At 38.0% G+C, this 15581-nt stretch overlaps 1 protein-coding gene across 4 annotated transcripts; it reads left to right on the top strand.

Moving 5' to 3' along the window:
* The first annotated feature begins 2575 nt into the window (after positions 1 to 2575).
* gpcpd1 (glycerophosphocholine phosphodiesterase 1) lies at positions 2576 to 15491 on the top strand. 4 transcript variants are annotated; one of them, XM_083898372.1, is made up of 21 exons: positions 2576 to 2844; positions 3544 to 3633; positions 3802 to 3892; positions 4078 to 4162; positions 5159 to 5234; positions 6151 to 6192; positions 6400 to 6523; positions 6783 to 7023; positions 7177 to 7339; positions 7514 to 7643; positions 7783 to 7837; positions 7924 to 8016; positions 8157 to 8234; positions 8426 to 8465; positions 8563 to 8621; positions 8878 to 8943; positions 9049 to 9185; positions 9428 to 9563; positions 10516 to 10676; positions 11272 to 11321; positions 13352 to 13530. In XM_083898372.1, exons 1-21 carry the CDS (start codon positions 2724 to 2726, stop codon positions 13393 to 13395), a joined length of 2082 nt encoding a protein of 693 aa, XP_083754498.1. In that variant the 5' UTR covers positions 2576 to 2723; the 3' UTR covers positions 13396 to 13530. The 4 variants fall into 4 exon arrangements, with proteins under 4 accessions (XP_083754498.1, XP_083754496.1, XP_083754497.1 ...); XM_083898370.1 differs by lacking the exon at positions 11272 to 11321 and having other exon boundaries at positions 13352 to 15491; XM_083898371.1 differs by having other exon boundaries at positions 11272 to 13487.
* Positions 15492 to 15581: the final 90 nt, after the last annotated feature.

Below are 15581 nucleotides of genomic sequence, written 5' to 3'. Positions count from 1 at the left end.
CACGCATAAGGTTGTCTCACAGAGCCTGATTTATTTATTTATTTATTTATTTATTTAACTTTAATCTATTTTTGTCTTTGAACACCCAGCAGCTTCAAAGGACAAATAATGATAAAAGTAATAATAATGTGCTCCTTTTAACATACATTCATCTTATGTGACATTTATGTACTGTAGCTAACACTGTAAGAAGTCCATATACCTTTGATGAGTTGATGAGTATTGAATTTGGATTTTGTTGTTTTGATGCAGATAATGACTTGAAAATTAGCTTTAAGACTATGGTAGATTTGGGATCAATTAATAAATTAACTCAAATTAAGGCAGCATAAATAATAATATAAAATTATAATAATACCAAAGATTACAGTAGAAATATTTACAATTTAAATATTACATTATCATTCGCTAAATATACAGTAGATTCCCTGGACAGCAATGTTTATTAGTTTTCTGCAAATCATTGACTGCTTTTCACAGAAGTAATCAGGTGAACAGTCAAGGAGAAGTATTTACCATGACGTCAGTGTAGGCACGTGTTCTCTATCGTAACCCCGCCCCTTCACGCTGCCACATGTGCATTAAAGAGCAATGTTTTTTTACGTGAAAAGTGAGACAATTTTCCCCCTGTATTTTTCAAACGTTGGTATTTTTCGTCATTAGTAGGACATTATTATGCCACGCGGTGTCAGTCCCTTACCTCCGTTTTCCGGTAAGCGTATCGTGTTGTTGGTGTAAACAAACTCTCTGATGAAGCATTTCATACACCTCGTAAACTTCTGCACCAGCTCTAACATCGACCACGCCCGATGCAGTAAATAAGAACAAATGTGCTGCATGTGGCTAGTAAGGACGCCACGCCATGTTCGTATTTAATGACGCCTTTACTGTCACACATTCCGCTAACATTTTAAAAGCACGGTGTTTTAAAGGGTCGAACTTTTCCTTTTCACGGACGAACACGTGCACTCAGCTCAGCGTGTTTGTTTTCAAAGGCACTTGAATGCAACGCGGCTGAGCACAAATCCGGACGCGGGCGGAATGAACCAGCTTCGCGAACCAGCTGGCGGAAGCTAGCGCACAAGACGAAGTCCACCTTGTAAAATAAAAGTCGTAAATGTTTCAGTACATTGTATGTACTAGTACCACAAAGCGATAATTAAATTAATAAATTTCAGGTGTATAACTATGAATACATTAATCACAATAATTACAAAAACGCCAGCTGCAATAAAACAATAACAGGTTTACAATGTGCTTTGAAAAATACAGCCAAAACAGAAGGCTCAATGACAGAAAGTAGTACCATTAAATCAACACAATTCGGAAAATACTAAAATTATTATTATTAGTAGTATTAGTTTATTTAAAAGGGGACAGTGCAATTTCATAAAACACATGATTACACATAGTTAAGGCTAGTTTTCATCTGTAAAAAGTCAATACAATTACAATTTAAAAAAGAAAAAGGAAAAAAACACCACACAATACATGTACAGTATAATACAAAATACATATGCAAACACTTACTATATAATTAAGAAAAAATACAACATCACGACATAACATTTTATTCTAACATCAAAACAGACTTATCTTTTATCTTTATCTATAAAAAAGACAGAAATGCTACAAATAAAATGTTATGCAAGTTTTGTTGGTGGTGTTTCACAGCATTTGGCATCCATAAGGTTTCATTAAAAGCACAATATGCAAACAATGTATGAAATGTGTCTACAAAATGGACCAGCTGCAAAACACAACCTCAGAAGACACAGACTATTTCTGAAGAGCTTGAACATTGTCATAATTGCAAGTTACCAAAAGCTGAAAGTTTGAATTACACAGGTTTAATGGCAGAAAGTGGCAGAAAAGCTACCTGAAAAGAAAACATAAAGGAATAAAATAGATAAATACAAAGTTAAAGGCAGTTGCCCTTCATTGTCAACTCTCACTCCATTAAACACACTATCCATCAGCCTCAAGATAAAAGGATAAGGCTGTCACATTTTTCATCCAGAGAGGACACAAGGGGAGACGCTTTAGTTTTTAATTAGTAAACAGTGGTGTCTAACCACAACTGGTATTGCAAATAAAAGATCACAGATGTTATCTGCCATTAAAGGCTTAAGAATGAAGATCACACTCAGATGATCACATCCAGAAGAAGAAAACAACATTTTGGATTGCCAAATTCAGTAAAACAGCAAAGCTGAAGAAGAAGAAGGGTTTTAGGAGAGTAGTGAATCTGCAGGCCTTATCTCCTCAGGTACTTCTCGGCTTTGACATACAGAGGCCCCTCCACCCCAGGATCTATGTTCTTGAATGTGATGTGTGAAGAAGACAAAGAGCCAAAGCTTTTCTCAATCAGAGTGATGTTTGAGTGTGTTGAGCTTAATAGAACGTTTTCCTCTTTGGTATTATATTGAGTTGAATACATTTTTGTGCTCTACAATATCATTGAAAATGTATTCACGCCACATCACTCCTGGGGCTAAATGCTGCATCGCATCTTATTTTGAAAATACACACCGGAAGTTACCTCTTTCACTTATTTTGGCTAGAGCTTTTTTGATGTCTTGTCAGTGTCTGTTTCGTTAATTTCAGTGTCGGCTATATTTCTCCTGTATTGCAGTTGCGCCGTCGTTTGAACTTTTTTTGTGCCGGTAATATTCACTTATAAATATATTTTTCATCATGTTTCATAAACAGGGCAAGCAGCGATGGCTGACGCTAGGCCATTGCCGCTGAGCGAGATAGCGGGATGGACACATGATTTCACTGTGAATTCTCCTTCGTGGAGACTTGCTGGAGCAGACACGCCGCTACTGCCAAAAGAAGAAGGTGAGTCGTTTTAGTTTAGCCACTGTGTTGTTCACTTTGAAATTTATTTTGTACTAGCGTAACAACAATTTGCTAATAAAACACGCACTGAGGTAAGAAATACACCACACACACGTTTGCTCAGTTATCGATAGATTCGTTTGGACGTTACAAACAAAGCCCAAACCTTTACCATGACTAGCTCTTATCGTAGCCCTAAGCGAAGTGAGGTTCTGCTCACTAGGACTGTGTTTTGGTCCCCGTGAGGACTAGTGTTCCCGTGTTTGTTTGAAAGGGTTCCTTTTGAAGTACACACTATCACAAGGAAATTAATATGTTTACTGAAATGGTAACAGATAAGCACCACACATAGAAAACAGTTTGTCTTTCTGTTTCCTTGAAAAATGTAGATAGCACAAATTGTATAATTATTAAATCGACTGATGCAGTTTCTTGTCTGTGCAGCTCATGTATGAACCAATGATGCCAAGTCATTTTAGCCAAACTTAATTTGACTGATTTTCCTTATTTTCTTCTTCTCCACCAGTTACAATTCAAGAAACATTCATGGATACATCTTCTAAATTCTAAACTTTCTATAACCAAGTAATACGATGCCCAACCGATTAATAGGTCAACCTTTTAAAAAAACAGAAAACTGAGTTGAATTCTATTTAATGTTGTTTTAGTGTTGTGTTAAAACCTGTTCACATCTTTCAGCTTGTTCCGGCAGCCAATCTTTGTCTGTGTTCGTGTCAACCATGGAGAGTTGCCAGGTGACTCTGGCTGTCAGAGGAGAAACTTCTCCAGGTATGACTGCTCCCTTTATCTTCTCCTCGCAGTCAAGTCCATCTGCTGTAATTTGTCAGAAGTTCCTATTTAAATTACATCAGATATTGTTAAAGTTGTTTATAAATGTCAGTCCTGTTGTTGTTTTGAGCTACTCCAGGTAATCAGGGACATTTTGAACCTTTCTAGGTGAGGTGCTTGCTGTTGTTGGCAGCTGTGAAGCATTGGGAAGCTGGAGCCATGAAAAAGCTGTCATATTACGTCCTGATAGCAATGAAGGGTAGGTTGAATAAAAACAAACTAGTACTATCCTTATTAGTTTAAATGTGTTTTCAGTGTGCAGATTCTGTATCTGTCACATACAGGTAGTGCTGGGCTGTATAACAGACATACTGTGATGTCATTTTTCTAAAAGTGATGTGTTTAGTGATGTGTATATTGATGTGCATGCTAATTCTCTGACAGAAACACCTGGACTACAACAGTCACTGTGCCCAAAGGAGTTATTTCCAAGTACCGCTATTTCAGAGGCTTCTTTTTGGAGTCTAAGGTGAGCAGAGTCTCTTCTCTGTGTAACTCAATTAGCTTTACAAATTACAGTTTTATTTTCCTATAGTTGTTCATTGCTGACAAATACTGTTTTAAATCAATCGACATCTTTTGGTGGTCACAGCACATTAACAGGTAGAAGGAAAACAGCAAACTATGTGCACTGAGAAAACTATAGCTGTACTTTTACTGTAGCTGTACTTTTTAAGCTAGGTTCACTTTAAAGAGTTGTTCTGTGTGTTTCTATTAGTACACAACTTCAGGGTGAATTTGCTAACTAACCCGTTTCTGGCAAACTGCCAACTCTCTCCTATCTGAACTTGCAAGTCCTCCAAACCTGTGATAAACTCACGTGTATAGAGCTGTAGACAAACATGACTTAACATGGATCAGATTTCTCTGAAAAGAAATACTAGGAAAATGCGTTGGTCATTTCCCTGGAAAAAATGTCACAGTGTCGTATCTCTTGCTTAGTCTATTACAAGGATGAGGCTCACATTGCATGAGAGTTAATTCCCAACTTCCCCCTGTGATAGTTTCATTTAGTGTGATAAGGCCTACTTATGAAAAAGCAGAAGCTCAAAGTTCCTGTGAGGTGACACATGTCATTGGATTATCGCATCTACCGTGACCTTTTAAGAAGTTTACAACTTAGATTTAAGTTGTTGAAATTTCTCCTCATGCCTGTGGGAAAAACTGTAAAAGTTTAAATGTAAACTCTGCTTTTTTTTAATGATTTCTTTATTACAGATGAAGAGACCAGTGTAATGTGTAACTACAACAATGCCCCCCAGTTCCTATCTATGTTTTATTTTTGACTAACAAATCCACTTTACAGATTTCAACCCATGGTGGCTTGCTGGGGATTGGTGACTACACCAGCTCTAAGTCCTTTCATTCACTCTGGTCCAAAGACAGCTTTGATACCAGACTAAAAAGTATTTTCAATGTTTGTGATCTGAGAACCCTAACATTGTACCAAACATTGGAATTGCAGAGTGCAGGTGGTCCCTGTCAAGTGATAGTCAATATGTGGGAGACCCATCATCACCCTCGCACGATGAGCCCCACAGGTATAGAACAAAGGTGCACAGTTTGGTTGGGTTTGGTAAAGGGTGTCATACTCAAACCCCTTATAGCTCTCCCATCCCCTCTGCTCTAGTACTATGTGTAAAAGTTACCCATAGCAACAATGTATGGTCACTTTGTGCTCAATCTCCAGAATGAGGCTGGTATTTCTGGGATATTAAGATTGGACCATGTCTGCAGTGCTTCCTCTTCACCGCCATAGTATACATTGATTTCATGATACGCACGTATCACAAACAACACGTCACTAAAAAAAAAAAAGACTAAAAACCGGGAAAAACTTTTTGCGTAATCCACTGTAAGGTTTGTTTACAATATGGGATCAGCTTTTTGTGAAGTGTAGGAATGGTAGTAATTATACTAATTTAGGAAGTATGCATGATGGTTGTTTGTGTTTGTAGGGGTGGTTGTGGGTGTGTGTGTGCTTTGTCAAAGGTCAGGAACAGTACTTGTTGGACTACTCTAACAGGTATTGTTAGATTTCTCTATAGCCACAGAGGAAACACTGCAGCACAAGTCTAAACCTATCTAGTCAATACCTATTAAAAAGCCATGGCCCTACCCTACTTGATACTTGCTGTAACATCCCCCCATTCAGGTTTTTTTTATTTCTTTCATCCTTTCCTCTAGCAAATCCTGATAAAATATAGATTTGTTGTTAATATGAAGTTAATATTTGTAGGTATTTGTTTGGGGTCTGTGTAGTTTCAGAAACATCCTGCATAATGTCATACTCATACTCTCAGTTACAGTTAAACACAATTGTATTTTAATGGTTAAATTTGGGGCAAATCAAATTCAGAGCAAACCACTTTTGCTCTGAATTTGATTTGTCCTTAATTTTCTTTACTATACCGATTCTTCTGATTTGGTTTTAATTATCTGTGTCCTTTATTACAGCATCACACCAGAACATTGATGATGGACAATTTGGATTTAACAGTAAGTAGATTGGTGTACTTAAACTTGTAGGATAACTGTACAGTTTATTGTAATCACTTGTAGGCACCGTTGTTTGTTTCACAGAACAAACAATTGTCTAGTCCCTGCTCTCTCTGCTGCTACCAGCACAATATTGGTTCTGGTCATTCATTGGAGTTGGAAGTGGATATGCATTGTCATCATGTATGTGTTCTCCCTCCTCTACAGATGGGGTGAAATGTGTAGACTCTGGTTGGCTTACATGCCAGACAGAGATTCGCCTGCGTCTGCACTATTCAAAGACCTCTCCGGTGTCCATCACTAAGAAGAAATTCAAGAGGTCCCGCTTCAGGTAAGGGTGACACCCAGATTGAGTTTAACACACGCCAGTGAAAGTTGTTCTCGAAAGCAACGTTGGGGAGATCATGATGACAGTGTTATGATCACTGTGTCTGCCTGTTACCCGAGTAACAGAGTCCCTGGAATAAAGATGGGAAACATAGCTGGAAGTACCTTTGAATCTTTTATTGTATTTTTACTTTTTTTCATAAATGTACCTTTTATTGTGGCAGCATCTGTTTACTGACTCTTTATTTTGCCCACCCATCCAGAATCAAGCTGACATTGGAGGGGATTGAGGAGGAGGAAGATGAAGAGGATGGTGCACTTAGTCCTTCATCTTGGAACAAGATGACCACCACTCTGGAGATGAGTATGATCAGTGCCAATGGCTATAGGTCGCGTCACTCGCAGCCTGAATGTGGATATGCACTGGAGCCGACCCGGTGGACTGAGTACAGTATTCACACCATGGATCCAGACAACTTAGAACTCACTTTTGAGTTCTTTGAGGTAATGATAAGTCTTGTAAATACTACCTCCGAACACTTTTCTTAAAATAATTGCATTCTTGATGTACAAATATTGGTGAAATCAGGCAGCACAATTAGACTTCTGTTGCTTTATTTGGTCAGTGTGAAATAAATCTCAAATTTATGTTAACAGGAAGATCTGAGTGAGCATGTTGTCCAGGGAGACACTCATCCAGGATATGTGGGCACAGCTTGTCTTCTCTCCTCCACTTTTCCCGAGAGTGGCAAAGACAACGGAGTAGTCACTCTTCCCATCATGGGTCGAAACTCCAGACAGACCATCGGGAAAGTGAGAGGTAAGATTTTCACGTTGACAACGGCTGAAAACAAAGCAATGGTGACTGTACCATAATTTTTCTAAGTATTTAAAGTACTTAATTTATTTGACTTGTTTTCTGTATTGCATAGAAATTGAAATTTCATACACTGTACTCACAATCCTGTTCTTCTGACTTATCACTCTGTTATAGTGGATTTCCTGGTGATTCGGCCCATCCAGGGGCTGCTGTGTGACATGAGTGCCTCGTTCGCCAAACACTGGAAGAAAGGAAGTGCTCTGAATGTGGGTCACAGAGGAGCTGGCAGCACACATGCAGCCAAGTGAGTCACAACATCAGGTTTTTTTTGATAGGACTGGATAGGAGGCGTTGCATATACAGACACATTATGATGATATGTACTCATACAGGTCCTTTGTTGCGTCAGTTTTGTTTCAAACAACTTCTTTTGTGTTTTACAGGCACCACAGAGTCAGGGAGAACACAATAGCCTCATTCAAAAGTGCTTCCAAGCATGTAAGCCAAGCTAAGGATTAATTAATGACTAAACATTTCCATTCAACAACTTCTGCCTCAATCCCATGTCGTTTGTGTTCATGTAGGGTGCAGCGTATGTAGAGTTTGATGTTCACCTTTCCAAGGATGCTGTTCCTATTGTATACCATGACCTGACATGCTGCATATCCACCAAGAAGGTAAATTCAAGAACTGTTGTGTTTGAAGATGAACATCATCATCATTCATCGCTTTATCACCTTGCACTTAAGAGAATAAATGGTTAATAAATGGTTGGTTCACTGCTCAAACTATAATATAACTGCTTATTATATTATAGAAAAATGACAAGACTTCACTGGAGCTCATCGAGGTGCCAGTCAAAGACTTGACATTTGATCAGCTGCAGCTTCTGAAGGTAAACAACCTGTGATTGAAAATTGAAGTTCATGTTACAAATGCAGAACCAGTTTAGCAGCAGTCATGTTTATCTGTCTTCCAGCAAACCCAATGGAAAATATAAGGCATTAGGTGTTAGAGCCTCAGTTGTGTTCTCATGTGATCATTTGTTTTACTTATCTTGCAATGTTTTGTTACTTTGTTACATAGCTGGCCCATGTTGCTGCACTGCAGGCCAGTGATCTCAAAGGTAGGAAACCATAAGTAGTGTAGGCTTTTTATTTTTTGCACAGATGGAGTGAATGAGTGATGTACACTAACATTAATCTGTTGTTTTGTTTGTCCAGATCTGCTTGACGATGAAGATGAAGTTGATGAGCATCAGCCATTCCCTTCACTCTCACAGGTTAACTATGGTCTCTTAAACACATTGTTTAATCATTATTATGAACGATTATTCTATTCTAACGTTTAATGGCACTATTTGCTTCTGTTGCAGTGAATTGCTTGTGAATAAACTGTTAAATAACCTGTTGTTTATCAGGTATTCTCTTCCTCTCCTCTTTGTGTCCAGCAGTTTTGAGTGTCCATCAGTTTATTTTGCTTTATTTTGTCATGCAAAATAGAAATAATCTACAATATTTTTTCTTAAACTCTTTCAGATCTTCCAGGCTGTTCCTGATAATGTGGGTTTCAACATTGAGCTTAAATGGATATGCCAGATGAAGGTGATTAATAGTGGATTGTAGTAGTTTCTTTGACCGAGTGAGCCATAATTATGAAATTAAACGTTCTTTTCTTATTTAACTGATTGTATGTTTTTTGTTTGACAGGACGGCTCGTGGGACGGCAAACTATCTTCCTACTTCAACATGAACAGCTTCCTCGATATTATTCTGTCTTGTGTTCTGCAAAAATCTGGCAAAAGACGCATCGTCTTCTCTAGTTTTGACCCAGATATATGCACAATGTGAGCACAATTACAGTTTACTTTAATGTTGTTTTCATTTCATACCTGAAAACACAATAAAAAGGGAACCAAGGTGTTAAATTTAGTCATATAACTAATTTACTTACCATTTATTTATTGCAGGATGTGAAAATCCTTAAATGTTCTTGCTCTTTATAAATCAGTAATGCATAAAAGAGGATAGTCCGGAACCAAATGACAGATTTTCTCCATCACCTAACATCTTTTCATGTTTCTCTCAGGGTTCGTCAGAAGCAGAACAAGTACCCCATCCTTTTCCTTACTCAGGGAATCTCAGAAAGGTATCCTGAACTGATGGACATCCGCTGCCAGACCACTCAGATTGCCATAAGTTTTGCTCAGAGTGAGAACATTCTGGTGAGTGTTCTTAGCTGAAGGTTATGACCTACCTGCTGTTGAACAAATGCCAGTGCAACCCAATTTATTGTGTGATTTACAGTTTGTAAGCACCAATTACTTAAGTGATTGTACAAGCCAGTGAAATCAAACAAATTTGCAGGGTTTTCTACAACCTTTTTGTTCAGATTTATGTGTGTATGTTTTAAATAACATCCATAAAATTACATTTTCATTGATTTCTAAACACTTCATGAAAATGATTTGTTTAACAACTCAAATCGAGGTGTTACAGATGTAGCTGTAAATTTGTAGCTACACTGTGCCCACATTTGCCCCTGTTACAATTAACATTTGCGTCAAAAATAGTTCTTTAAAAAGTGTGTCCCTACACAGAAAGTTTGGGAAACACTTGTCTAAGCAAACACACAGGTGATAATCGAATTTGAGGTCACAATTCAACACATGAAACTACACTATCTCCAACTTTGACAGCTAAGTCAAACATTAGTTCTTTGCATAAACCTTTACTATAGTTCTGTCAAACTTCCTGATTTCTATATATATCAGGATCTTTACTTTGATAGGATAATTGAACTGTTTTGGAAAGAGCTGGATTTTCTATAAGCAAACACTGCTGAAATGCTCTTGAGCCAATGACCTAGAAATAACCCACCACCCTCATGTCAGTGGACACAGAAGTCAACATAACAAACATGTCTGCTAGCACGGTGCTGTGTCAGCTGTCCTAGGCATCCGGCTGTAGGTTCAATGAGGGAAGATTTTGACAGAAAAATTGCAGTCGGTATATTCTGTCATCTCTTGTTCAGTCAAAAGCACAGTTGAAGATGAATTGGCTTGCTTTTTATGTGTTATGATGAGGACACACACATTTGCACGAGAGTGAATAGAATATTATTTTGAGTTGTATTTCCTACTTTTTCTGACTACAATTTCCTGGCATCTCTTTCAGGGAATTAGTGCCCACTCCGAGGACCTGCTTAAGAACCTTGTCTACATTGGCGATGCCCAGTCTAAAGGCCTGGTGGTGTTCTGCTGGGGAGATGACAACAATGACCATGACACCAGAAAGAGGCTGAGGGAGCAGGGGATAGATGGGCTGATCTATGATAGGTAGGTTAAAACGTCACATGCTTACTGTGCCCGTCACTGATGGATTTACTGTAATACGCAGTTTTATAAATCAAATATATTTTTGGGGGCTTTTCATGCACACTTAAATTTTTATTATGCTACTATATCGTATATCTATATGAGGTCCTTGGTATTTAAGCTCAAGGTTATGTAGTCAAGCATTGATACGCATGATAATATCTTGGCAACTGCTGATAAAAGTGTTTTGATTGTTCACTGAGCATTTTGTGTGTGGGTTTGAAACTGGCACAAAAGCTGTTGTTAAGTAAAGGCGGAGCAGGGTGGATTTCCCTGGTCTCAGCAAAGTTGTGTGGTCACTTAGCAGACTGTTTGCTCAGCTGTTCCACTTCTGTTTTCACTATAACATGACATTTGCTCTATATTAATGTTTGGACTTCACTCTAGACGCGAATATACCACACCAGACAGTGGGCTTTGAACTCTGTGTTACAAGTCACTTGTCTCCATCAATTCCAAGTGTTACTTAATTTTAAGTAAAAAAAATTGACATCTTTGGGTTGTTGTTGTTGTTGTTGTTGTTGTTGTTGTTGTAACTGTACCTCTCTTTTTGCAGAATTTGTGAAAGTTTGGAGCCAATTTTTGACTCAAGTTCTCCAGATTTCCGTAATGTCTGTCTGGTTCCTGTCTGTCTTTCGTTAGTCACCTATGGCTGGTTTTTCATATTGCCTGAAATTCAAATGCAGCAGGAACAAAATACTGTTCCTTGATAATGATGCAAGACAGTTGACTTCTCTTCCAGTGCTGAGCTTAAGTTTAAGGCACTAAAAGTGAATCAAAGATGCTTTCAAAAATAATACCACAACAGTTTTTATTCACCATATCCTTTAACTTCAGTGCAGTGCACAGACGGGACCTAAATATATGGGATTGGTCTGATGTTCTGGTCTGAACTGTAAGGTGGAAATTCTAGTTTTACACCCTCTAAGGTATATGCTAATTTGAATTATACAAAGTGACCTCAATCGAGTATTGGAAACAGACTAATCTAAATCTACATTTGGTGTTAACAGCATAATTTCTCCTTTGGCACACGTGTGCACACTTTTATGAAGTACTTGGCAGGTTATTGCTTCCAAAGAGATGGAATTTCTTCTGTGGATAAAAGATCAGTCCTGGTGTCTGTGTGTAATCCCAGACTGACAGACTGACTCCATGATATTGATTAGAGCTCAACTCACTTTTTTCACTGAAGATGGGTCTGACTCTAGTTTTAGGTTTGGTTCTTTGTCATTATATGATGGATATAAATCTGAAGTGCCTAAAACCTTCTGCACAGCACTTTAGAGCCAACACTCAGTGTTTCACTGATAATAGTCAGTTCTTTAATTGGTCAACTGCCTTGTTAATCATTTCTGTGCCCTTCTGATCTTATGATTTATGATTGTCGGTGATGTACAACTTTGACGCTGAATCTGCAACAATGGGTTGATTGGCTTATTTAATGCATTAGACTCTGTCCACTGACATATTGGCTATTGTATGAAACAAAAAATGTGCATTTGTTTTATATAATCTTGATCAAAGAGGCCTGCATTTAAGCTTTATTTTTTATTTTTTAGCTTATCACCGCACCAGTATTCAGATAGAACAGCACATCTCTTACAATGACATTTCATTCTTATATTATTTGCACCTTTTACGTTTGCGTATGAGCTGCTTGTACTGCACTTTGCTTTCTTTGTTAAACATTTGAATGCACTGGATGCTCTTCTATAATTTATCTTCATTTGGTGAATTATTCCTGTAAGGTTAAACGTGTCTTAACTTTGACCGGCTCTTATTTCATCCATGGCTGGAGTCGAAACCTTAACCACTTGTAACTCATTCTAAGGAATTTAAGTGAAAGAGGTCTATGTGGAGAGTACACAGTCTCAGGAGAGTGGCTTACCTCGTGACCAACATTCTTACTGTGTTCCATACTTGACTGGTAAATATTTGGGATGGCTGAGATGGCTGTTCAAATGGCAACCAGTGCAGTCACTTCCTTTAGCCTACATTTTTGACATGTTTTCGTGGCATGAGTGCATGAAATGAAGCTCGGAGCGGGACTAATCCTTTGCTAGTTCGTTTTAAGTCCTATATTTTTGCACCTTGCCTGGCTCTACTATTCTTCTTCCACTCATATCAGTCTTTAAAGAATTAAACGACTGTCTTATTATTGTTTACATTATTTAGACACTAATGCCATGGTTCTCATGTATATGTGAGGAAGAGGAGGATGATGATGAGAGAGATCTTATTGTGAATAAATTTGTCCGCAGCTGACTTTGCTCGGCCTATTTGCACCACTCTATTTTAACGTTGGTGATAATTGTGTTACTTCGGTAGCTCAATGTTTTCTCAGGTCGTACTTGGTGTAAGATTTTTGAGAACCACTGCTCTAATGGATTGTGTCATGGTAGTAACACAATCATGTGTAAATTGTTATTCAGTGTAACCTATTGACTGAAATGTGTGCTCTGAGTTTTGCCCGACGTGAAACTCCAGTGTAAAAATATTTGTACCTCATGCCTCGCCTTATTTTTGGTTTTACTTTGGTCAGCAGAATGTTTTGCATGAGGTAAACTGCCATCAGCTTGGTTTCTGAGTAACCCAAGTATAACTGAAGAATGTTTTCTTTTTTTCCCCTGTAGTATCTGTGAGGAACAAGGGGAGCAGCCAAACATCTTCCAAGTAGAGGGGCAATACTCCCTGCAGGAGGTTATTACAGAGGAGACCCTAAAGAGCGCCACCTGCACCTGCTACTCCATCCCCTGTTCCATGGCTCCATGCATTGCCACAAAGGCCCGCGCTGGCAGTGCCGAGTCCGATTCTGGCCACAGCTCCTTGTAATCACTCCTAAACTATCTTAACTCAAGATGGCTAATGTCATAAGTAGCAGATGAGATTGTCAATATTTTTCTTTTCATTATGTATCACAAGAATATATACACTTATTTATATCTTCTGTTAAAGTACAGTAGTGAATGGTTTGCCAAAGCGTTATAGCAGCTATTCTTGGTTTATGGATTATATCAGCACACCTAGGTCTCCGAGTGGACTGTGGATATTTATTCAGCCATTGTTTTTCTTCTCTGTATAGTCAAAGTGCTAAAAAGTTAATGCTTATGTTTTTTTGTGAGTGTCAATTTTTAACAGCATGGTCAATTGTCATTTGGTTTATGATGACATTTCATTATGCTGTTTTGCCAGTTTATCTTTTCTGTGCATCTAGCCATTGCCTGAAATGTTATTTTTGAAATATCAGTTAGTAATAGCACATCCATTGCTGGGTTAAGTTTGTATGCTACGCACAGGACATGCATTAGGATGACCTCCTAGTGTGTAAACTATAGCACTTGAAAGAGCGCGGGCGGACTGTCAGAAACTCCTCCTTTCCATACATTCAAACTCCTACTTTATTGACTCTATGGGTGAAATGGCTGTTATTGTTAACATTCTGCAGGCGTACAAGATTCACCGCATCCTGTAATTATTTGATCTATTTTATATGTGGAGAAGACATTTTGTTTTTAACAGTGCAAACGTACAGCAGCCTTAAAGAAGAGTTGGTCATGCCAACATTTTTCTTCTTTGCTACTCCAAATGACTGGAACGATGATTTCTGTACAAAACAACTTCCACACTTCTTATGGATCGCTTGTCACAAATGCCTTTTATTGCATGAGATCTTTCTTTTAGTGAAAATTAAACTTAAAATATGTTGAATGTAAAGTGTGTAGGATATAGGGAGAAATGTGAGTGTGTGAATACACCATGTTATGGTCTACTCAGATAAACTGAACAAAAGCAAACAATAGCTCTATAGAGAGCCTGCCATGTTGTACTGTTCCCTCAGGGCCAGTGTACACTTCTCTTGCACGCTCTCTTGAGGTGGTGGCTTGTTGATTTTAAACCCTACACAGGAATTTGTGATCTAGTAGAACTTGTCAATGGTGCACTTTGAACACAGCAAAATACCTAAAACTGACTTGCACACTTTGCAATGATTAAGCCATGCAAGCTCTGTATATATCTGTATGAATGAAACAAAATACTTGATTCCACACTTGAGGACATGAGAGTGGAATTATTGATGTAAATAAAATCATTACTAGACACATTTATTTATATTTGGTGTTTTATTCCACTTGATATTTTTTATACAGGATTTTACTACATGGCACATTTTGCTTATAGTGATAATTCTTTTATTTTTATTTTTTTAAAGGTCAAAGTATGGTTCCTCAAAACATTCCATTCAAATAAAAACACTCCACCCAACCCAGCTAATAATTGTTTATGTTTCATCAAATAATACACTCACTTGCTGAAACATGAAAATGTTATCTGGACCATGACAAAGTCTTACATTGCAGCTGTGTAAAGGAAGTTTAAGTTAGGACAATGACTGCTGCAAATTATGTTGACAGCACCTGAGGATTATTGTTCCTGTTCCTGAATCTCAGGTGAAGTTATTTTCATTACAGCGTTGATGAGTCATGCAACAACGCAATTCTTTATTGGGAGAGTTCTGTTTGTGTTCAAGTAACCACTAACCACACTATGATAATTGTTCATTCAATTATCATAAACCTGTTCTTCTGTGTTTTCCTGCTATCCTTTTTGAAAAGTGTTGCATTTCCTTTTTGTATCTCAGTTGCCTTGTCTTTTATTGTTAATCTTCCTTTTGTTCTTTCCTCTGCCCTCTAATGACACTGACTGTAGAAGCCCTACACAAGAGTCCCTATGTGCAGGTTGTCTTTTGTGCACGAATGGCAAATAAACATCTCAAATCAAGTATTGAATGCACCAAGCGAAGTTTTCATCTTTATGAGACATGTAACAACCTTTGTAGCAGACAAATAACAAGGTGGTGCTTGT

The sequence above is a fragment of the Microchirus variegatus genome (genome assembly GCF_963457635.1).
Source record: "Microchirus variegatus genome assembly, chromosome: 12".
Lineage (NCBI taxonomy): Eukaryota > Metazoa > Chordata > Actinopteri > Pleuronectiformes > Soleidae > Microchirus > Microchirus variegatus.
This window is presented reverse-complemented; position numbering and strand designations above follow the sequence as displayed.

Coding starts and splice junctions, on each gene's coding strand:
- gpcpd1 (XM_083898370.1), top strand. CDS start 2,724: ATGGCTGACGCTAGGCCATTGCCGCTGAGCGAGATAGCGGGATGGACA. Junction 7,024..7,176: donor TCACTTTTGAGTTCTTTGAG/GTAATGATAAGT, acceptor TTATGTTAACAG/GAAGATCTGAGTGAGCATGT. Junction 7,838..7,923: donor TCAAAAGTGCTTCCAAGCAT/GTAAGCCAAGCT, acceptor GTGTTCATGTAG/GGTGCAGCGTATGTAGAGTT.